General features: G+C 47.9%; 3 protein-coding genes across 11 annotated transcripts in view; all 3 read right to left on the bottom strand.

The window, feature by feature from the left end:
• Nucleotides 1-23,933, bottom strand: part of HOXA3 (homeobox A3) — a 45,143-nt gene that overhangs the window by 12,895 nt on the left and 8,315 nt on the right. For 3 of the 9 annotated variants that reach the window (XM_075083111.1, XM_075083113.1, XM_075083114.1), the window contains exons 2-4: nt 19,905-20,009; nt 5,835-6,028; nt 2,134-2,212 (exon numbers count right to left, since the gene is read on the bottom strand). The exons of 1 other annotated variant lie outside the window; for it this stretch is intronic. The gene's annotated coding sequence lies outside the window, so the exon portion shown is untranslated. Of the gene's footprint in view, nt 1-2,133; nt 2,213-4,120; nt 4,511-5,834; nt 6,029-11,684; nt 13,007-19,904; nt 20,010-23,933 lie in introns of those variants that run through there. 5 more of the 9 variants (XM_075083110.1, XM_075083116.1, XM_075083115.1 and 2 more) reach the window with 5 other exon arrangements.
• Nucleotides 7,507-9,862, bottom strand: HOXA4 (homeobox A4). Its single transcript, XM_075083127.1, has 2 exons — nt 9,191-9,862; nt 7,507-8,685 (listed from the first exon to the last, which is right to left on the bottom strand). Exons 1-2 carry the CDS (start codon nt 9,777-9,779, stop codon nt 8,357-8,359), a joined length of 918 nt encoding a protein of 305 aa, XP_074939228.1. The 5' UTR covers nt 9,780-9,862; the 3' UTR covers nt 7,507-8,356.
• Nucleotides 20,887-23,712, bottom strand: HOXA5 (homeobox A5). Its single transcript, XM_075083128.1, has 2 exons — nt 22,969-23,712; nt 20,887-21,961 (listed from the first exon to the last, which is right to left on the bottom strand). The coding sequence occupies exons 1-2, from the start codon at nt 23,528-23,530 to the stop codon at nt 21,711-21,713; spliced, it is 813 nt and encodes a 270-aa protein (XP_074939229.1). The 5' UTR covers nt 23,531-23,712; the 3' UTR covers nt 20,887-21,710.

The following is a 23,933-nucleotide window of genomic DNA, read 5'->3' on the forward strand; positions in this document are numbered from 1 at the left end:
TGAAATTAATGGGGAATGGAGCAGATGTTGAAAAAAGCAGAGCAAGTCTTTCTTGGGGCTGTTGTAAAAAGTTATCGACTGCTTTGCGTCAGAAGCAGAAAGATGGCTTTAGAAGTTACAGTCCTGAGCAAATAGAAACTACAAAAGCAATAAATCACAATCATAAGTCAGCTTAAATGCCTTAACGCTAGCTATGGCTATTGGCTTCAAAACCCTGTTTCTACGAACATCTTTATTAGCATTAATGGTCAAGTTAATGCTAAAACTACTGTTTAACAATTAACTTCGTGTATGTAGTGGGCAAACTAATTAATTCTTAAGAAAAGTAACTTCTTGGCGTGTGAATACCTTCCACAGGGTGTGCTTTGGGAGGATGGGAAGGGGAGTCTGCCCAACTGTCTACTGTCCTGGACCGCAGCTGAAAATTATTCCCTTCCACCGATTTTGGAGAAAGCTTTCTTTGCTCTACTATCGTGATTACGGGTGTACAAATCAAAATCCAAATGATCTCGCGAGTCGCAGACGCTAGATTTCCCCCACCACCCCATATATAGCGTTGTGCTGTTCCTGGACATTCAACATTTTGTTTTATTACCTGGATGATCTGGAGACCCGAAACACGGTTTCTAGCAGAAAAAATGTGGAGTTTGTCAGTAGGTCTGCTACTGATTTTTCTGTGCTTTATACACACGGCTTCGAGCTGAGCTGAAATTCCAGGATCCGTAACAACAAACAGATCTGGGTTCGCAACGCGCCTTCATTAAGAGAGACCCTTTGTGCTAGCTCTGGCATTGATAGCCACTTTCAGCATTAATGCTATTTAAAGACACCTTCAATATCACTAGATTTAGAATTTTTGCTGTCTTTCGAGTTTACTTTTATGCCAGTTGTTAAGAGGCAAGCCTATCACTCCCATGTGGAGACGAAACGGGAACCACTGTACTACAGAAGTATTTATTTCCTCGCTTCCTCGAAAGATTCGGAATCTGCTGGGACGCAGAGCTGTTTACCTACATCTGTGTGTCTGATAGAGATAAAGTTGCTCTTTGATCATTTCCAAGCAGATAAAAAGAACAGGAGCTATCGACTGTGCCCTTGTGGGAGAAGTTCTGCTCAGAGTCAGCTGAGCCTGCGAGTGCTGGGTCCGCTTAGGAATCCCAAATATCTCTGCACGCAACGCTGTGGGTACATGCCATCGAAGGAAGGTTCCTTCGTACCATATTTGCGCTTTTAATTCCCTAACACAAGCGTGAATAGACATTTGCAGCGCCTTTTTGTACTTAGGATTTAAGCAGCCCATTAAGCCAACACAAAGAGCCCTTGTAGTCCTTTAATTTATGGCCTCTTTTAAAAGGTAGTAAAATACACTAATTGTACATCAGCGTCCAAAAATAAGCAGGTAAATCTAGGAGGAATTTGAGCTAATTCTGTGTAATCCTCCCCTCTCGGTGGCCGGCGTAAGAAAATGGTCACTATGTAAAGCATTACGTTTCTCCTGCCAAAGGACCAAGCGCATCAAGGACTCCAGCAGCCCCGAACCACCGAACACCGACCTCCGCCCTGTGCAAAGTAGGCCAGGGCGGACCAACACCCGAAACTGAACCGCCAGCCATTCTGGTGCAGGCACTCAGGGGAAAAAAAAAAAAAAAAAGAATCAGTTTTTTTCTAACATCCCCACACGCACTGCCCGTTTGCAGGACTGGCTGCGGAACTCCTCGAGGAGGAGGCAAACAAACAAGCCGCGATAAGCCATTCAACACCGAAATGGCTTCAGCCCGCTCGCCCTCGTCTTACGCCTTTGATTTGGGAAGGAGCTAAGAATGGACAAAGAAATTCTCAACCTCTTTCGCTCTTCAAATGACTTTGCATCCTTCCTGTCCCCAATGCCTTTATAAGGATGGCGATCACTCAGGTCCCGTACACTTCTTTGTCTGCCCAGACACGCGCATTCACCACCCACGGAAGATGAATAGAGCCAATCCAGGAAAAAAAAATCCGGCTAGGTTAAATATTTATCACAACAACAACAACAAAATCTCATTCCAGCAGGCTTGTTCTGCATGCAGGTACTAGGCAAATGGCTTTCCTACAGCTGCGATCGGCGCAAAAGCCGCGGCGCTTCCCGGCTCTTACCTCCTCCAGCTGCGCAGAGTTGGGCTGAAGCGCTCCCAGCTCCCACCGCCCCAGCCCAGCGGCTCTTTTTCGGGGCTCCCTGTAAACAAGCAACAAACAGTGCCTTACCGGGGAGAGCAGGGGGAGGTATTTTGCTCCCTCATAGGGAATACATGGTTTGCTGGGAGATCCCCGGAGCGGGGCGGGCAGGGACGGAGCGGGCGCGGGCTCCCGGCGCGGAGAAGCGTGGGTTCCCACCCGGGTGAAGAGCACGGGGAGCTGAGAAATAAAAGTGTGCGGTTGTTGGTCGGGTGTTTTTTTTCTTTCTTTCTTTTTTTTTTTTTTTTTTTTTTTCCCATAGACAGCTATGCCTTCTGTCTCCAAGTGTTTGGAAATATTGTCATTCCAAACTCTTGTTACATGAATGTCTGCTTTATTTTCCTCTGGGAAACCTTTGTTTAGGATCATTTAATCAAGAACAGACATTAAACACAAGTCGTGGTGTTCATCTCTGCTGAATAAAACGCGGGAAGGGATCCAGTTTAAATGCGGCGCGTATTGTGGTTGGGCTTTTATTCAAACGGTTAGCCGGGGCCCGATCCTGCCACCACTGGCGATTTAAAAGACTCACAATTGACCTCACTGAAGCGGGATCGGGCCCAAAGCCTTTTTTTTTTTTTAAATAAAAACCAAAACCAAAAAACACACAACCACACTGGGAGCCATTGAAGGAGGAAAAAAACTGGACAGCTTCTCTTCCCCTAAAATAAACAATATTGCACAATCCTAAAAGACAATAGTCAGATTATTCGCATGCCACTTACTGAATCACGTTTACATATGAATTTGTCAGATATAATAATGTACCCCCCGTATTCACTCTCGCTAATAAACCCCATCTAACGCATCTTAAAATTGCCAGTAAATGTAAATGCTAATAATTAAATAACACAGTTCTTGCGGAAGGGTGCCATCTGAGCCTTGGAAATATTAAGTCTGTCTTGGAGGAACTTTTCGAGTAGAGACTTTGCTCTGGTAATCTAGTAGTTCCGTAATTACGCTAATAATTTTAAATTTGGTGTTGAACTCCAGTCTACATAAAATCATGCAATAATAGCCTACTAAGCTGTTTATTGCCGTCTCATAAATTTGAGAGCGCTGACTGCTAAAATCTACTGGCAAACACAAAAGAAAATGGAAAGTTCAATCCGCAATCGCAGAGCCCGGGCGCTGCTGCCTGGGGTTATTCCCAGCTCTACCTTCCCCTCCGCTCGGCTCCAGCACAGGGGAACCCCCTGGCATTTTAGGCTCAAACTCATACCTTAGCCGGTTTGAGCCCTAATCAATAGTCGTGTTACAAACGGCAATAATCATCGATCAAGCGTGTCGTGACTGGGTTGCCCCACTCGTGTTAAATATGGAGCGTGTATCGGAAAATGGTGCCGGCGACTTTCTGTTATTTATTTTGGAGCTATTAAGTCACGCCACCATATTTTACGCTGCCACAGTCCTTTAAACTATGCTGCTTCTTGAAAGAGTTGCTAAGTAGCAATAAAGCACTTTACAAACGCTATGACATTTTTTTTTTAATTTGTTGTTATCCCAAACTCTAATATTCATTGCGGCACTTTAAGTTCGTACATAAATCGTTCAGACTAATGAGTCATAGAGAAATTCGCCCATGACTTTTCCTTTACAATGCTCCCTGCCTTTCCATTGCTTTTTTGGCCCTGCATTAGGAGCCGGTGATTTATTAACGCCAGGAAAATTGAACAAAGCAGGTCCTCCTGCACTGTGGCACCCAGCCTTCCACAGTGTGAATTAGAACATTATCAAATGTGTTTGCCTCGGTAGCACTTAATCACCAAAAGCCGTAATGTGACCACAAGGCAGCTAAAACAAAGATTTAACATTTCTAAATATTAAACTTGTTAAGCAAATGCTCAGCAGACAAAGCAAGCACAAACAATTAAAGTCATCAAGCTAGAAATGCACACTACCTACTTACCAACACAGACCCTACTGCTTGCTTAAGAAGTTTAGAATCTTTCAAGATAAATCAGGTGGGTTTTTTTTTTAAAGGGAAAAAAAAAAGAAAGAAAAACAAACTCCAGTAATAAGGAGTTGAGTTTCACTTCTGAGAGGATCACTCCTAGTGAGGACTGACGGCCACAGATCCATTCCTGACTATCTGCATTAATTATTTAATGAGTCACGTGACCCTAAAGATTAAAATTTCAATATCTCCCCCAGAACAGACGCAACACCTTTATCTGCGAGCGCAGGGATCCTCGTACTTGGGTCCCCTAATCTCTGCTGGCTTTGACAGCTCCTCAGTTTCTAGGGAGAGCGCTTGGGCATTAATAACACGAGTTTGTCCCGCTCTGTACAGCGAGATGGGGTAGCTTTGCACACCCCCCCCCAGCGCACCCCCCACCCACCCCCCCCCCCCCCCCAATTAACCAGTTGAACCCAGCGCCTCACTGCCTGCAGGGGTGGGGACACCTCTGAGCGCTGCTGGCAGGGGCGGCATTCCCCGGGCTGTGCCTGCCCGCTGGCCCGGGCGGAGCCAGGGGGGCTCCCCGGGACCGGGGGGGAGGCGGCCGCGGAGCTTCCCCTGCCCACGCGGGGAGCCCCGATCCCGCCGGAACACGCGTGGGCCGGGCTTGGGCGCCCGCGGTGCACCGCGCCCGAGGGGACGGCCCTGGGGGCGAACCCCGGGAGGTCCCACCCCGTCGCGGCCCGGCCAGGCCGTGAGGCTCCGGACCTGGAGAGAGCCTCCGCCTCCCCGGGGCCGCGACTTGCGTGGGGCCCCGGGACCGCACCGCCCGGCCGGCTCCGGCGGAGGTGTGGGAACGGCGGGCGGGCCCCGCGCTGCCCGGATCGGGCCCCGGGGCTGGGGAGGCGGGAGTTTCATTGCAAACCTGCAAAGATCTCTGCCTGTGTGAGGGCTCCCCCCACCCCTTTCTCCTTTACAAACACTGGGCAAGAAGGCTACGGGACGGCAAGCACCCTGAAGAAAAAAAAAAAGAGAAAGACAGAAAAAAATGCTCCCAGCCTTGGGTAATCCTCCAATGCAGGATGGCTCTAGTTATTAAATACCACAAGGCGCTTGTCACAGCTGAGTTCCCCGTGTAATAAAACACCAGGTATTGCAAGAGCTTGCAGGAGAAACGAGGAGGGGGATCTTGGAAAAGGAGTATTTTTCTCGGTGGGTGGAGGGGAGGTGGGTACAGGGTTAACGGCGTGGCGTTCCCTGCGGCCAGCAAATTGACTCCGAGGTGATTTGGTCTTTCTTTGAAATATTGACAAACTTCCACTTCCAGCGTTTTGGGCCGCGCTCGCCTTTGTGGCCAGAGCAGATAAATCCGTGTGTGAGAGACACCGGGAGAGCGGGAGAGAGGGAGGGGGGAGAGAGACATTTAGGTCCAAGTGCCGGATTAAAAAGAATACTGTCTTTAAAGGTCAAGGGTTTGAAGGGTCAGACTGCTCCTCTAAAAAAAACAATTAATGGGATAGAAAATTTGTCCTCTCGGTGAACTCCCGGTTGCCTTAGCAAAGGGAGCACAATGCGAGAATTTAAACTGGACGATGTAATTTTCGAAGTTATTGTAAAGACGGGCGGTATGGGACGGGGAGCAGAGGGCTGCCAGCCCGGGGGCAGCGTCCCGCTCCCAGCACAGGCAGAGGGGGAAGGGGAGAGGGGGGAACGGAAAATTTACCTTAAACGACGATAATCTGCCATGGGGTATATTGCAGTCCGCCGTTCAATCTCCAGCAAGAGAGTGTACATTTTTTTAGCAGACAGCCAAGATGCTGTGCCTTTACACATGACCACCTTTTTTTTTTTTTTTTTTTCCAGGAAAATCCTTTGCGTCTTCACAGACTTTTTCCAAGAGAATGCCTTTCAGAACCGCTGTTGAATTACAAAGAAGTATTTATTGTAGGACGTGATTAATGATTCTCGCTAAAATTGCTATTTGCAGCGTGATTTCATTTCTCTTTACAATGGGAGCAAACCAGGTTTATACACATAGGCTGCACACTAAAGAAATCCTGCATTGCCAGTTAATACGTTTCAGCTGGAATTTTGCTCCGTTATGCTAATTTTGGCTCTAAATAGATTGAGGGATTCTCAAGCAATAAACAAAACAAAGAGTTACACGCTTGCGGATAGCAGTTACCTCACTTACAGCTATATTTTTGTCCCTTTATAAGGAGGCAGCTGGCAATTTAGGGTTTAGTAAACAGCAATATGTGAGTGGAAGTGCGGCCTGCTCCTTGGTCAGGTTTGGAGGCAGCAGTGTTTGCTGAGGGTATTTACATCCGCCACCTCTCTCTGACGCTGAACGTGCCCTGCCAGTGGCACGTTACCTCTTTCTCCAGGACAACCCGTGTTCCTTGGCCAGGCAGGGATGCCTGCCGTGTCTTTGGGGCCTGGTGCTACCTCACCCAGGGGGTGATGATGCACCCAGTCCTGGCAGCCTCACTTATATGAAGAGAAGCATTGGTTCCAAAAATCCCTCTCGTGTGTCTTTGGGTAAGCAAATAAGTCTTGGCCTTCAGGCCTTCCCTGGAAGATTTACTAGCACTTGAGCTCCATTCCAAGCCTTTTCCTACTCATCTCAGTGCAACTCTCTGTTGTGGAAGCCCTGAGCAAGGCTCTCTGTTAGCAGCTCCGCTTTGCCTGCGCTCCTTAGCTGCCTGGAAGCAGGGAGATGCGCAGCCTGAGCTGGAACCACTTGAACCCCATTTTGCCACAGTTGTTTCGACAAACTCTGTCAAATAAACCTCTCGAGTTGTACCCAAATTCATGTTTCTGCCGAGGATTTCTCAACACATTTCGAAACAGTCTTAAAAAGAAAATAAAAGGAAAGAGAAACAGAAAAGGCAGCTCAAAGAAACTAGAGGTTACTGCCCGTGTATGCTCCTTCAAAAGCGCTAGCTGAATGAGAAATCATAATTGGGTGAAAACGAACAAATAAATCACGGCTGGCCCAAGATTTAAAGTGTTATCACAGGGAGTGTGTGTGACTTCTCCTCCAGCACACCCCGTCATGGGAGATCACTGGCTCCCAGGAGGAGCACGGTTTCTCTGTAACACAGCTGAAAACAGTCGTACAGACAGGGATGGGGAGCCGGACTAATTCTGCACAGGCCCGCTCAGGAGAACAGAACTCACCTATGCAGTGAAGCAAGACCTTTCCTCGTCCTACAGCGCTGTTTTTCCCAGCCAGGCAATTAGGAGTCAGGACGATTTTCACTATGTTTAAAGCAACCATTACCTTACCGACAAGATGAATCCAAGTGAAAACAATACATTAAACCGTTGTTTTCCATTCCTGGTGCCAGCACCAGCCAAGCACAACGTGGATGAAACAGCACTGAGTGGACTTGTGTTTCAAGCGTTTAATTCTTTCGTACGGAATAATCTTTATTACCAGCATTTGGCACTGTTATACATTACACCAAAAAATCCACAAATTGTACATGGACCCAAACGATTTAGACGGTGCCAAATAAGAAGACAGCAACAGCCTTTATAGCGATATTTCTTTAAATAAATGCAATCGGGAATGTGGAGGAAAACTAATAGATCACAGCTACTGCGGGGGCTACACTTAAAACCAGTTAAATTACCTTTGATACATAAAACGTTTTCCTTTAGACAGCGTAAGGGGACATTTTTCGTAAGTCTTTAACCTCCCGTGGCCGTGTTCGTTCCCTCTCCCGTGTTGCTGTGTGCGCATACGTGCGTGTGCACCCTCACACACACAGACAGACACGCGCGCCCACACGGGAATCCACGAGCACGCCACGGAACACCGCTATTCAAGTCAATGCCTTACACAAGTGTCTCACGAGGTCTTTGCTTTGTTTTAACCGTCTTTTATTTTTAAAGTGTTTCTCTAAAAAGAAAAAAAAAAAGTGTCCGTCTTAGGTACAGAGAATTCGTCCGTGACAGCATCCAGCCCTCTCTTACACCGAGGGTAAGAGAGCGTTTCCATAAATAGAAAAAAATGATGGGCATGGAACCATTATCTATATACAATGTAGACAATCGTCCGGGTTTTGGTTTAAACATGTGCCCGTTCTTGGGCACGTCTCGTCTTCCTTTCCTGCTCCTGTTTTGTTTTACACAGTTGTTTGGTCCAAACGGCCAGCCTCCACCACGGGGCAGCTGGAAAACCCCAATAGATAGGTAAATATATATATATATTTAAAAAAATAAGAATAACCGTATTTATAGCGCGGCTGCGTTGGGTGTAGCCCCATCGAGCGGATGGGGGTGGCCCTGTGTCTGTGCTTTGGACTGCTGGCTCAGTGTGGACTGGTTTGAGGAGCGCATCTTTGTGTTAGGCAGTTTATGGTCTTTCTTCCACTTCATGCGCCTGTTCTGGAACCAGATCTTGACCTGGCGCTCGGAGAGGCAGAGGGTGTGCGCGATCTCGATGCGTCGCCTCCTGGTCAGGTAGCGGTTGAAGTGGAACTCCTTCTCCAGCTCCAGGACCTGCTGTCTGGTGTAGGCAGTGCGAGACCTCTTGGGCTCCCCTCCGTTGTAATTGGGATTGACTGAAACGTGCACACACAGGCACACGCACACACACACACGCGGAGGGGAAAGAAGGGGGGGGGGCGAAAGCGATGGAACATAATCATTATATAATAACTTGACACCAGGTTCGCGTAAGATACATAAACGGCAAGAAAAATTGTTTCACAGCCTATCGACAGTGGGGACAATCGAGGAGCAATAAAAAATGGTGATGGGCATTTGGGTTAGAAGAAAAGCTTCAAAGACACATGGCCCAGAGCCACCGCAGGGCAATTAAATTTATGGGGGCTATAATTACTGCCCTAACAGTTTGGCGTCTCGTAAATCTTTTGATAAAGGACCCCGGATACAAAAGGTTTCTCACTTTTTTTTTTAAATTTTTTTTTTTAAGGAAACGCGGAGGGAGAAGGAGGGAAAAAAAAAAGCCACACACGCAACCACCCATCCCGGCCCCGGGAGCACCCTCCCCCCTTCCCTCCTCTGCAGGCGCATCCCCACCTCCCCCTGGCAAGGGCGACTCACCCGTGCTCACATGGATCTTCTTCATCCAGGGGTAGACCACCGGCTCCTTCCCCTTCAGCCCGGGCAGGCTCTTCTCGGGCAGCAGCGGGCAGCCGGGCCCGGTGCCGGCCCCGGCGGCGGGGGCCGCTTCGCAGCGGCGCTGCAGGGCATGGCCTGGGAGCAGGGGCTGGGGGGGGCCGGGGTGGCCCTTGGCGGGCGGCGGCGGCGGCGGCGAGGCGCCCGGGGGCGGCTGCTCGGGGCCCGGGGCGGCGCTGCCGGCGCTGCTGTAGCTGTAGGGAGCCTGGGGGTAGGAGGGTGCCTGCCCCGCGTAGAGCGCCTCGGGAGGCGGCCCCGGCGGCGCCGCCGGAGCCTGGTAGCCCGGTTCCCGGCGCGGCCGCGGGAAGTACTCGGGCAGCGCCGGGCCCGGGTGCGCGGCGTGCAGGTGCGGCGGCGGCGGCGGCGGCGGCGGCGGCGGGGCGTGCGGGTGCGGGTGGTGCGGGTGGTAGCTGGCGGAGCTGCCGGCGCTGCCGCTGTGCTGCGTGTACTCCTCGCAGGGAGGGAATTTGGGCTCGATGTAGTTGGAGTTTATCAAAAACGAACTCATGGTCATTAATTTGTGAAGTGCAAAAATACTAATTTTTCTCGCGTTGTCGTTTTTCTGGGCTCGGCGAGGCCCCTCCCCTTCCCCCCCTCCCTCCCCTCCCTCCCTCTCCCCCTCCCGCCGCTGTCAAGTGCTCGCCGCTGCCAAAGTTTGGGCCTCCAGATTCCCCCCCCCCCCGCTGCACTCCCCTCCCTTCCTCTCTTCCCACCCCTGGAGCGCCTACAACACACACAACACACCCCCGCACACACACCCCCGCACCCCCCGCCACCCCATCACCACCTGACCGCCAGCGCCAATTATCGCGCGGGGCCGCGGACCCCGGATCAGGAAATGGAAGGAGGGCGAGCGGCCGCGGGGCAGCCCCGCGCCCGCGGACCCACCGCGGGGGCCGCCACCGCCGTCGCCGCCTCCTCTCCGGGCGGCGGCTGCCCGCCGACGGAGCGCCCCGACGGGGGCTGCCGGACCCCCTCGGCCGCTCCTCACCGGGATCCCCCGACCCTCCCCGCCCGCCGAGCCGAGCGGCGTCCGGCAGTCGCGGTGCCAAACCGAGATAAACCTAACCCAGCTCTGACAGTCTTTTTTTTTCCCCACCCCGCCCCAACACTTTTTGTTTCCCCGTTCCCCCTCGCGGGAGCGCGGAGGAAGCGGAGCGAGGAAGCGGGGCGCAGCCCAGCTGCGTGATCCGAAGGGGAGGCAGGCATTGCACAAGGGCGTTGCACAATCCTTTTTAAACAAGCCCATCTCCAAACGCCTGGAGTCGGGGCTGCCGCGCAGGCAGAGGGCGGCAGCGGCTGCCGGGCACAGGCCACCGGCAGCCCTCCGGACTCTGCCCACGCCGCCGCGGACCGCGGGCGGGCGGGAGCTCTGGGGCTAGCCCCTTTGCACCTTGGAAGGCGTGCTAACCGGAGGAATAGATGCAAAAGTTAGTACGAAGGTGGCGGGGAGGCCGAGGAGAGTCCTCGAGTGGATTGCAGGGTGTGAGGGATACAGCGAGCCTGAAAATAACGGGGAGGAGAGGGGGAAGGGAGAGAGGGGAGGGCGGACACGGCTGTATCAAATACTTCCACCGGCGGTCGCGGGGCTCGCTGAGAGCATCCCTCCCCGCGGAGGAGCGGTTTGCAAACTACGAATTTAAGCCCGTCGGTTCGGTATGCCTCGTCTTGGGTTTATTTCTTAATTTACATTTCCACTAGAAATCGGTCGCCCCTTCGCAGAAGCAACTCGCAAACCCTGGCGTAGGAGGGAGAGGGCACCCGGGCACTCACTCCCTCGTTGCCAAAACTGAGACTGTTAACGATATTTGCAGCTCAGAGGGAAAAGAGGCAACCGTCCTGACCTTCGGTAATTGAAATTTGATGGTTAAACTAATTACGCTCTTATTCTAAGGGGGAAAAACATACTTATTGAACGTCAGCTAGTATGGTACATTCGGAGTTAGAAGCGAACTTTCCGGATTTTTTTTTCCCTCCTTTTCAGGAAAGCATATAAACACATAGAAATATTTACCGTACCCTTCGAGAATATAATTGCTGAGTAGGTAATCTCATCTGCTGGCATGGGAAAATGCATCTAATATATCAAGCGTAAATATGATACGGTTTAGATCTTGCCCTCCTAAAGATATTACATTAACAGTTACCCTGGTTTAAATTCAGATTATTGTCTTTTGCAGTTTTGTAGTTAATGGATACATGCAATAAAATTCTATTTGAATATATATTCTATCTAACAAGACACACATCGTATCGATTTATATTTTATACACACACACACGCACGTTGCAGGCGGCTTGTAATATGTTAGACCATTTCCAGCACTTGGGTATAGTGGGGTACTTATCTAAACAATCACTCATTTCCTCCTCCTATCGAATGCCTAATTTGTAAAGAGAGTTAAAACGCATTTACTTACTCATTTCCAACAGCACATCTATGGAACTCTTTAACTGGGATAATAGATAAGTTTCTCTATTTACTCTGCATGGAGAGGAAATGCGGTTACACACACGCACAGCTTCAACTGTTCAGCAACACACATTTGACAGAAAAGGGGAGATTTATATATATATATGTAAAAACACACAACAACAACAAACCCAGAAAGCAACAGCCACACAGGTTGTAAAAGAATAAAGCTCCCACCTACACGACTGCAAAATAAAAGCTTGCCAAAGCCCACCACGAGCAGAGAGCATTTTCCCGGCGTAGAGAGACCCATGCACACATACGGACACAGACGTACAAATACCTGCCGGCCAGCGCCAGACGAATTACACTGGGTTATCGTAAATATTATCCTCGGCATAAGTCCTGAGACACTGCGGTCGGAGAGCTGCAGCAGGCTGCCATGCTCCCACGCCACGTACAACACAACGAAAAGTGGTATCTCGGTTTGTAAGCTCAGCGCTATATTGGGAGAGCTGACCGGGCTCTGTTTCCTATTATTTACCGTGATTAGATCTTAAAGTATACTCGTTTCTCTGCGCCTCTTTCTACCGTGGGGTTCTGGCGCTCCGTTACAGGGAGAAGGATGAAATTTTGTATATGACTGTAAATCTGCAAGGTGACCTGCGCTGCTCGGCTGAAGTCTCTTTTTTTTTCGTGTGGTTCTATTAGTCTGCGAAGATGTGCTGAGGCAGGACCTCCAAAAGGCCTGTTCCATGTCTTTGTGGTTTTGTTATCATAAACAAGAACCCAGCCAAGACCACCAAGTGTTATCTTGCACACGGCCATTTCGACATTTTACTGCAAGATTTATGGCTGTAATAAACAATCTCAGAAACCCTTTTTTTCCCCGGTACTTCCCTTTAACAAACTTGTAGCATCATCCTAAGCTCTCAAAGAAAGAAAAGGAGCGGAAAAATAGGCCAACTCCCTTATTTTTCCAGAAGGACTACAGGCTCGATTTCACTGGCGGAGGAGACTTTAATCAGTTAATAAAGGAGCGGGATTTTCCTGGCCAAGGCTGGCCGAGGAGGAAATGGGGACCCCACTAGAACTAAGTTGAGAGGGAGAGAGTTAATTTCCATGCACCCAGAAGAGCCAACCTCATACAGACCTAAAGAGGGGGAAAAGGGGGATCCCCATTTTTCTTGTCAAACAGGCAAGCACTCCTGCTACCCTCCACATGCGCGGCGAACACGTAATTACCCCGAAAGACAAAATAACAATAATAGCAAGAATAGTAATAGGAATAGCAATAGCAATAATAATATTAATAATAATAACAATAATAATTCAAGTCAACCTTTCGCCGTGCCCGGGCATCCTCCACCGAGAGCGGTAGGAGGAGGAAGAATCGCACTAGCAGCCTGGTTTGAATTTGATTTGAACCATTTTGAATATATTTAGCTCCAGCTTTCCCCTCTTGAATGCGAGGCTGTCCCAAGTTTCAAAGTGACCGAAAAGTGACACCGTGTGCATTTTGTTTCTTATTAATCTTACACATTGACAGTCTTTGTTAAATAACAAGGCGTGCCCTTCACCAGGCGACATTTTCATATTTGTTAGACGCGGTGACCTGAAGTTCACCTCGGCCTTGGACTTAGTTTTTCTAAAAGGTCTATAACAGTGTCTTTTAGATAGCGGGGTGCTTTGCCCAGGTCACTACTTCTAAGGGAAAATTAAGAAAAAATCGCGGGAAAATGTAAACGTTATGGAATGTATCGACTGTATTCCCTCCTTTGTTCCTGGGAATGATACAGCCCCCGAGGCTGCTCCTGCCTCCGCGGGCGGGAGCGCTCCTTTCCTACGGTCGCTGCTGGGGCAATGCTCGGAGTTTTGCCCCAAGTTCAGCATTTAGTAGAAGCGGTGACTTCTCCGGCACCGGGGCTCTCCTTACCACGGGGGTGCTTGGCGGGATTTGCTCCCTCTGTCCTGGCGCGGTTAAATAAACACACGTAAAATGTGATTTGTACCCGGATTTTAAATTAATGGTCTTTTGAGCAGACCTTCCACGCCAGAGAGCGGCGTGCTGAATGCAGAGAGTGAAAGGACAGAAAGAGTTCGGGCTCAAATTATTAACTGTTCTGCTCCAGGTTGTTGCCTAGTTGTGGGTTTTTTTTTTTTTTTTTTTTTGTAAGGGAAAATTTAAGCAACAATTCAGAAGAGTCAATACATATTGAAGTCTCAGTTTCAACTTCTTTGAAAATATCCCCGTTGATATTTTTATTCTAAACCAGATAGAAAATATGGAATTAGAGCCACTAATGTTTTGGTGGGGAAGCAAATGTATTTTGGTCACCTACTCTTGAGTAAGCCGGTTACAGCAACTGCTTTCGTTCTGGGTATATCAAAGACGCATTGTTATTCTTGGAAACAATCCGCCTGCTATTCTCTAACAAAATAGATATTTGGCTACGGTTTTTAGCTTGTTATCAGGCTTCGCTCTTACACCAAATAAATACTCTAGATGTGAAAGGTTAAATACTATCTCCAGCGAGGGCAGGCTCCCCAAACGTGCAATGCCAGGGCTCTCTACAAGTGAGCAACTTGTGAACAACGCCTGCACGCCGAGCAAACACTTGCGTTATAGACATCATGGCTTCAGCAGGTATTTCAGCAGTCACTCCTGCAGGCAAAATCTCCAATAACCGCTCTGGGTAACCTGAAATCTAACCCCTGATATATTTGTTCCCAAGAAATAGCGCTCGACTGCCACGATCCAGCTGTGTCCCTGGCAAATAATTCACGCGTACCAGCTACACAGAGGCCGGTGCAGCCGCCTGCCTTGGGGTCGAGAGGCAGCTATGCGGGGATGGGGGCGAGGTGCGCTCTTCCTCGGACTTCCTCCTCGCCCTCTCCCCTCCTCCAGACCTTTCGTATCTGCTTATGAATATTTGGGAATACTCTTTCCCTCGTCTACCGACCCCCTCATCCTCATCATTGCAAGCTGAATGCGGTTTGCCGTGATCTATCCCAGAATGAAAATCCCTATACGATATTGGCCAGTTCTCCCTGCAGACACGCCTAACCGAGGAGCTAAGGCTTCAACACCGAGGAACAAAAAAATCCCAGCAATGTGGGAATAACTCTTTGCGCAAAGAATTTCCACTAAACTTTTTCTTTTTTTTCTCTTTTTTTTTTTTTTTGGGGGGGGGGGGAGGAGGGCGGGGGGATGGAGGGAGGGAAAACAGCCCTCCCTGCTCCCCGTTTCGCCTGAACCGCTGCCTCGGGTAATTCCAGAAGGCTGTGAGATCCCTCCAAATGACGGAGAGGCGCAGGGCGCCAGCTTCTCCGCAACAATTTTCCATCGGTAGCGCACCACGGTCTTACCGCTCCGCATTTTAAACGAGCTCCTTCGGACCAAGCATATAAGCCCTATTATCTCCAGAATGCCCTGTTTAAGCACAGTTTAGCGGTCGCTACAGAAAGAGCAAAAACAAAGGCGCGGCGAGGATCGATACAGGCGTTAATAGCCTCGCTCGTATCTTATCTTCCTGCCATTTTGCAAAGTGCGAAGGCTTAACATTAAACCTCTTAAAGCTGGTTATTATATAATAAACAAGGGCGAAACATTTTGCTACTTGACTCTCGGAGGAGGCAGCATCAGAGGCTGCTGTGGGGGTAACACGGGTGTTTACCTGCCGCGGCCGAACCCGAGATATTCAGGCACAAAAGTGGCCGATAATTCAAGATGAAATACAACGTGTATTACTCTTGAAAAGAGGAATTTTCTATCCTTTCCTCGGTAATTGAGGTCATTCAGCCAGTAGGGTTCACCTGGAGTCCATACTGTGATACACACGTAACTCAAAGCTATTTTATCTTTTGTGCTGATAGTCAAGATCTCGGCTATAACATTGACATCAAACTCTGTCTGGGCGAATGACTAAGAGTGGTGCAAAACGTAAACTTTTGACCCTCAACTTTTTGACCTGCAGTTGTAACGCCCTTAACCACAAAGATATACAAAAGCTATGCAGCTTCTTTTAGGAGTAAGAGACTCGCACTGTTTGTTTCAATAGTTCTGCCGTTTCCCCCAGCTTTCTAAGGTGGTTTTTTTTTCTTTTTCCTTCTTCTTGCTGTTGAGAAATCGGATACTTTTGCATTTTTTAGTATTGCCGGGTTTTTTTTTTTCCTTTTCTTTAATCTCGCAGCTCTGTAAAGTGCTGTTAAATCAGTTTGCACAGCCTTTCGGCAGCGTTGGAGGGAAGCCTGTTACTCAAAGGCGCTATATGGTTACAATTGCAGGTGAAAGAAATGCTGGGTAAGTTCTGGGCGTGAGGTTGGAAGGAATGTAGCGACGAGCGTTGGGGGAAAAGCTGCAGCTCTCTGCTGCGAGGGTCGTAGTCATTTCTCCTTGATTTAAACATAAAGAAACAACTCTAATTGTTTGCGAAGCCTTGTCTAGGCAAACGAGTTGACTGTGAACTTGGTCTAAAGCGAGCTCTGCTGGTGATTCCTAGGGTGTGCAGATTTATCTTTTCTGCATTTACTTAACCTGGCAGTGAACTGCACGGGCTGCCATTTGTTATCCAGAGACAGACTTCACCTCAAGCAAGGACTGTTCCACAAAATTGCAATAATTACCCAATAACCTTCATAGCAAATATTATTATTGAAAAGACATTTTTTGGGGGGAGGGGATATAGGGAAGTGTCCATATGCGTGCTATAAGGCAAATTTCTTGCAAATTTTACACGCTTTCTATGTCAGATTTGATATTGTTTGTGCGTGTAGCTACAGGAACATGTGACTGTGCTGGTCCATGAGTATTTGCCTTCCAGAGAGCCATTAGTGAGGATGCTTTAATTTGTTAAGGGACAATGTTTTCAAAGATAACCAGGAGGCTGTGGGAGCTGTGGTTTTGTGCTCTGGCTAGCAACTCTAGCAACAAATCGGGGAGATTTTAAGGGCAGGAGAGAGAAAGAGCTAAGAAAGCAGAGCGATGTCTTGACTTGGTCAGGAGGTTTCCTTATGTCTGCATTCAATGCGTTAAATCTGTATTTGCGGGGAGGGAAAAGGCATTGCTCCAGTATCCAGGGTTTGAAATCGAAACCTCCTGATCCGCCCCTCATGATCTGTTCCATTCAATTTCCCATGAAGCAGATTGCAAACCCCTCTATTGTCACCCTTCCACAGATACACACTTATTAAATGTAAGGAAATGGCAGAATAATAATTTCCCCGTAATGTTCTGCAATTAGGGCGTTTGCAGGGCTTAGACAAGGCTGCAGAGCTGTAATTTACGGATGACTTTCCATCGGATTGTTATACTTCTGGTTTAGAGAAAGTTATGCCCTGCGAAGTCACTAGTTACACACATTGAGAGAGTTGCCTAATCTTTAATTGGCCTTACGCTTAGACATGACACACTACACTCAAGTATTTCTTTCAAAGGATTAGGTAAACTATATTTCAACGCGCAGAAAGCCACTTGCCATGCTTAAAGTAAAACGAACTCGCATGCATTAATCCCCCAAACACAGCAGAAAAATAACGTGGGCAGATAAGACCTCTCTCTTGATTCCCAGCGATTATTCTCTATGACATTTTTCCCTCGGAAAACAATTAGGACCTGGGAATATTTTGGTGGAGTTAGGCAGTCTGGGGTAGTTTGAATTTCAAATTTCAAAGCGGATTAGAAAATCTGAGTGCATTTCTGGATTTGAATGGCTTCAACTGTGCTGCTCAGGACAGGGCAGGGCCAGAAATATGGTGAAGTTGTCATTTCTAGTTAACTTTCTTTTGTTGTTAGAGACTTTCTTGCAGTACGGGCGGGTTTATGTGCTTGTGGGTTTGGGGATATTTTTCTTTTCCGTAGTTCTGGAATCTCCGTATACTGCTTTAGGTGGAATATGCTCCAGAAGCCACATTCAGAAATGTGAAAATATGCTGTAGCAAATCTTTTTGCTCTAGACAATGAAAAATTACAACCCGCGATTTATATCCAGGTTCCTAAAATATTAGTCGAACGGGTGTGCCTGTGTTTGTGTATTCACCAGATAATTCAAATAAGGCAGTGTGGTTGAATACTGAGTAATCGCGAATGGTTTGTGACTAGTATCATTCCCGTTTACAAGCGAAGAGTTTTTCCTGGAAAAGGACCCGTATACAAATGAAGCCCAAACTTTTAAAGGGTTTTCATGCCTTTGCCTCAAACTATAAAATTTTATGGCATATAATACAATATAACACATGCCTATCATATATAACTTTCTGGTATTCCTATTGACGAAAATGTGACAGCTAGTGTACTGTAAAATCTCCAGCTATTTATCAAGGAAATTATTTTCAAATGTGCGTTTGGATATGCACTTTTAAAGCCTTTCCCTTTTTTTTTTTTAATATAAAGTACATTCATATGTGTTTGTTTAGTGTTCATAGGAAGATACACAGACACAAAGGCTTCGGACTCCATTTATCTTACACAAGGGGTTGACTCTAGATATTAAATATTTGTAAAACTGTGAGATCTTTGAGCTGGGCTAACCTTATATACTATCGTTTCTTTAACGTTAAAGGCAAATAAATTAAAAATAGGAATCAGTCAGCAGCATGGAGATCTTGCAGAGGTACCAACAACCTTACCCCCCCGTACCCCTCTGCCTTTCTCTCATTTTTCTCGCAGTAGCAGCTACAGTCTAAATCACAATATTCAAACGGGATAGCACTAGCGAAATAAAACAAAGCCCATCTCCCAGCTCATGTCAAACCACCCCGTTCTTTTACAAACCCGACTTTATGACACATGAAGGAAAACAATGCGATCTGCTGAATCCCTCCTACTCCAAACCTGAGCAGAAAAGAGATACTCACAGCTGGTTTGGAGTTATATAGATATTCTTTTGTTTTCTTTTTTGGAGGCAATTCTCAAATCTCTTCCCTAGCCCCCGATTAGTCCGCCTGCACCCCCCCGAGATCACTCTCCTAAGCAACAGCTCTGAGGATAAGGATCAGGCCTTAATGCTACCCAGAGAATGACAGAGTTCCTTTCACCCTTTCATTCAAGTCCTGGAAATTCAAAGACTAAAGTTAAATCCGGCCATAAAGTTTATTGCTGAGTAATCGCACTCTAGTGAGAACAGTCCACTTAAATAAAAAGAATGTTGAAGTAAACACGCAGCTGGGGCCTACCCCACAATGGCAGCCAGCAATATAAGGCAGAGGGAGAGAGCAGAGCTGGGGGGATATTTACAATCTTCAATAAACCGAGCCCGTATTTCATAATTTGCAGCACTCTAATGACCTGTAGTCTCTTATATTAATGCTACAAGTTACAGTCAATTGCTTCGCTTAAAAAAAAAAAAAAGTCACAGGAACGTATATATGTATACACGCGTACACACCCTTTGTATACATATATACACCAGTATGAGACACACATATGCTTGTGAGCGGCTTTATACGAGCGTATACACCGATTTGTACATGCATGCACACACGCGCTTAATTTAAATATATTTATATTTATGCAATTACATATAGAATCTGGAAAAAGTTACAGCAGCATTATAAATGTGCAGCCCCGAAACACAGTACACGCTCACAGACGGACATATATACATAGCTAAGGCTTTCTGCACAACCCAATGCAGAAAATAGGAATCTTAAGCGCTCCAGTACAGTCTGTGCCATTTTAATACTAGTTCTGATGTGCAACATATTTCACCAGTCCCAAGATTATTACCATATCAGCACGCCTCCAACTCTATCATGGCTACATAAGACACTGCCCTGATAATATCAAGCCCTATCTATTTTGTTTCCCTTTTTTTTTTTTAATCGCCTGCAGTAACTACTCTTTGCTAAACAAAACCTCTCCAAACTTGGAGAGCCTATTGGAGCAAAGGAAGTAATTATGTTCTGCGGTAGTCAAAGTGATTAAAGCTAGGCCCCAAAATCCATCTCTGCCAAAGTCGCTTATTGTGGTTTACTTTGATTTGATCGTTAAAATAGAGAGCTAGCTGCTGCGAGTGAAGGGATGGGGGGGATTTGCAGCGCAACCTGGATCATTAGTGGTTGATCCTGCCTCTCGGGCTCGGTGGGACCGTCCTGAAAAGCTCCAGGCGGAGAGGAAGGGAAAGAGAAAGAGAAAGAAAGAGAGAGGCGAGAGGCAGCCAGAGCGAGCGGGAGCCTCGGCTTCCCCACTGTACAAATAAACTTTAAGGAACTTGTGCACAAAACTTACCTTTGACTTGCAAGGAGCCATTTTTCATACAGTATTGAGAACTTGTGGTTTGGATACTTCTGTCCCTAAACCTGACAATTTGAATGGCCAGGAGGCACACGTAGCCTGCAAAAGAGTCAAATGAAGTCCAGCGTCAGTGAGATTATATGTTATGTGGTATATAATGTTGGATGTCAACTCCCCAAAACCATAAAACTTACTTTAATGGCACCACGTGACTTTTTATAGCCAGTGAGCCTATCTGTCTGTGCTATGGATGATTTTACGATCTAATTCATAGACAAAACCCTATTCATTTGGCACCCAAATGTCATATAGCCGGAACTGGGGCTTATAAAGTTTACTGTTTTATAACTTTTAAGGGAAGGCATCAATGTAACCAGTCAGTAAATGTGCAAATCTTTAGTTGCTCTTAGAAGCTCAGAAGAGTTAACCATTCAAGCTCTGACGGGGTAAGTAACATTACGTTTATAGCAAACTAATTGTAGCGAAGAAAACCAAAAATCTTTAAAGGGTGAAAAGTGGGGTTTGTGGCTAGCGAGGCTTGCTAATATACGCAGAGGGCTCGGACGTGGCTGTCCTGCAAATATACTTAATGAAACCACAGGAAAAATTCTAGAGCGATGTAAACACGTCTTGGAGTTAGCGGCGTGTTTTAACAAAGCACATGGGGGTTTGGTTGTTTTTGGTTTTTTTTTTTCCCCCAATCATCAGCAAACAGTTAACAGTTGATTCACCCACAAAGGGTGTTGACTGTGGTCCTGCGATGCAGCTTTCCACCTAGCGAAAAACCATTAAGGAGGAACTTATGGTCAAACTTTCAATTAAAAATACTGATAGCGGACAATCGCAGCATCTACCATTTCCAACGTGCAGCAGGAGCCAGGTAAAATATTATTACAAACTCTGCACGGGTTAATTTTTTTTTTCAGAGGCAAATCAGGAAGCACAAGTTCTTGCTTTGCACAAACCAGACCACGAAAGCTTTACAATAGAAAGTTTATTTTTTTTTTTGTTGGTTTCCAGTCAGGTTTTTTTAAAAACAAATACAAAAAAAAAAAAAAGCTGATCACAGTTTGCTCAAACAGCCAGACTTTGACTATATTTGTAACTTTGTTCACAAAAAACATACATCACAGAAGCTGCGCTTAATAAGAGCCACTTCTAAGAGTTCGTGCAAAGAGTCATATACAAAGGCACAGCAAGGACATACTGCTTGGAATCACAGTTTTCGTCACAGATTCACTATTCACTACACGTAGGACAAGTTCAGTTGATTTCATCATTTCACCTCTACAACAGCATTAATTACACAGGAATTATATAGGTAGTTTGAATAAAAATATTTTTAACAGCTTGGAGCTATACAGACATTAACACTTGACCACACATGCACAGTTAAGCAGGTTGAGTGCAACACATAACATTTGTACTAAACCGGGGGAGGGTTTCCTTCTCTCTCTCCTATTTTTTTTTTAACCTTCCTTTTTTTGTTCTTTTTTGTTTAGTTTTGTTTTAACAGTTACTTCAAGTAACACAGCTCGCTTCATATAAATAAGTTAAAACATCTATTATTTTTTTCAAGACAAAGCCATCCAAGACAAAGAAATGTACGATAAAAGCAGATCTACTTATACACGCGAGAGAATGGTAATAAACAGGCTCATGATTAAAAGATGAATAAGGGCGACAAGAACAGGGTTTCTTCACAGAAGTAACACAAGGAAGTTTTAGAAAGTCAACTTAGTACTGACATGAGACGCAGGGTCAGCTAATACTGCTCAGTACTTTTAATTGATCAAACGCTTAGGGACGGAATGCCCCTCCTGCAGCTGCCATGCTCATACTTTTCAGCTTATTATCCTTTTTCCATTTCATTCTCCTGTTTTGGAACCAGATCTTTATTTGTCTCTCTGAGAGGCAAAGAGCATGTGCTATTTCAATCCTTCTTCTGCGGGTCAGGTATCTATTGAAGTGAAATTCCTTTTCCAGCTCCAAGGTCTGATAGCGGGTGTAAGCAGTCCGAGCCCTTTTCCCTTCTGGTCCCCCTATGTTGTCTGGAAGAGAAAAGTACATGATTTAGATTCTCAGCAGCCACTCGGAGCCTTCGTGTCTTATTGCAGCTACCAGTGACCAGGACCGTTATTCTCAGTCCTGCTTGGTTTTGTTTCTGGTTTGGATAAACGCTCAACAAGTTTCCCTCTCCTGCCCCTTTTAGGAAAGGCTTGGGGGAGGGGGATTTGGTGGTCTCGGTAAGTTTTCGCTTGGATTTGGGGTTCGATTTTTTTTTTAAATTGAATTTTTTTGGGGGGGAGGGGGGAAGGCTAATCCTCTCTCCCCCCCACCCCGCCTCCCTCCAGATAAGCTGTTTTGGAGGGTGCCTCTGCTGCTAGCTGGGTTCTCAGGGCTGAGAGAGCAAAGCTGAGGCGTGCAGCCTTTTCCCACGGCTAAGCTGGGGAAGGCTCCGGGAGGCAGCGAGCCCCCGGCTGCTCCCCCGGCAGCGAGGGCAGGGCAGGCACCCGGGGCTGAAAGTTGCTCCGCTCCCCCGCGCCCCTCAAGCCCCTCTCCCCGGAGTTTGGGGCGACTCGCGCCCCCCCCCCTCCCCCACAGCTTCCCAGCAGCGAAATCTGCCCTCCTCGCCCTCTCCTATTCTCTTTTTAATACGGCTCGGCAAAATAAATGGGGTCAGCCGCGCCGTTCCCACTGGAGGATCCCCCTTCCAGAGGAGAACCGGGAGCAGCCTCTGCTCCCGATCCCCCTTCGGGAAGGCGCTTTCTGCTCCCCCGCTGCCCGCCGGGGCCGGCGCTGGGAGCCAGACGAGCTGTGTTTTAGGGGGCCGGGAGGGTTGGTTTGTTTTTGGGTTTTTTTTTGTCTTTTGGGGGCGACTCGCCCGGAGAAGGCGGCGTGCTTCCCTGCGAGCAGAGTTGTGCTGTGCGCGGAAGCTGCCCGCTCTCACGCCCTCCTCTCCCCCTCTCCCCGACCTTGCTCGGCGTAGCCACCCGGTTTACATTAAATCCTCCTTTTCCTCCAGAGAAATAAAGAAAGAACAGGGTATTTGCTTTACCATGACTTATGTGCAGTTTTCGCATCCAGGGGTAGATCTGGGGCTGTGAAGGCTGGGCTGTGCTTTGGTCGGTCGGGGCACTTGCCTGCTCGCTGCTTGCTGGAGTGTCTTCCTCAGTCCCAGACGAGGTGCCAACCCCGTCTCTGCTGATGTGCGTGTTGCTGCTGGAATTGGACGAAGTGCTGGTGGAGTTGGCGAGGGAGTTTTTCACCCCGTGGTGACTCTCGCTGACAGGCGAACCGGCCACGGCGGTGCAGGGCAGAGGGTCAGGGGGAGGCGAGTGGGAAGACGTCGCGGGCTGGTTGTACCTGGGCTCTGTCGAGGCAGAGGTGGTGTTGGCCGGGTAACTGCGGGGTCTCTCATTGGCACCAAAGTGGGTGGAAGCAGAGCGCCCGACGCTGAGGTCCATGCCATTGTAGCCGTATCCGTACCTGCCGGAGTGCATGCTGGCGGAGTCCCTGTATTGCTCGCTCACCGAGCTGTGATCTCCATAATTATGTAACTGGTAGTCCGGGCCATTTGGATAGCGACCGCAAAATGAGTTTACAAAATAAGAGCTCATTTGTTTTTTGATATGTGTGCTTGATTTGTGGCTCTTGGTCGTTTTGTGCGTCTATAGCACCCTTGCACAATTTATGATGAATTATGGAAATGACTGGGACATGTACTTGGTTCCCTCCTACGTAGGCACCCAAATATGGGGTACGGCTTCACATCACGTGCTTTTGTTGTCCAGTCGTAAATCCTGCCTGATGACCTCTAGAGGTAAACTCGTGCACTGGTGGGGGAGCTGGGAGGGCGCGGGCGGCCCGGGGCGCGCCGCCGATGCGCGCCGCCGCCACCGCCTCCCGCCCGTCCGCCGGCCTCCGGCGCCACCCGCTGGCGGCGCGGGGGATGGCGGCGGCTCCGCGGGGTCGGCCCGGGGTGACGGACCCCGACGGCGGTGCGGAGCGGAGCGGAGCGGG

The sequence above is a fragment of the Phalacrocorax aristotelis genome, chromosome 2 (assembly GCF_949628215.1).
Source record: "Phalacrocorax aristotelis chromosome 2, bGulAri2.1, whole genome shotgun sequence".
In the NCBI taxonomy this organism is placed as follows: Eukaryota; Metazoa; Chordata; class Aves; order Suliformes; family Phalacrocoracidae; genus Phalacrocorax; species Phalacrocorax aristotelis.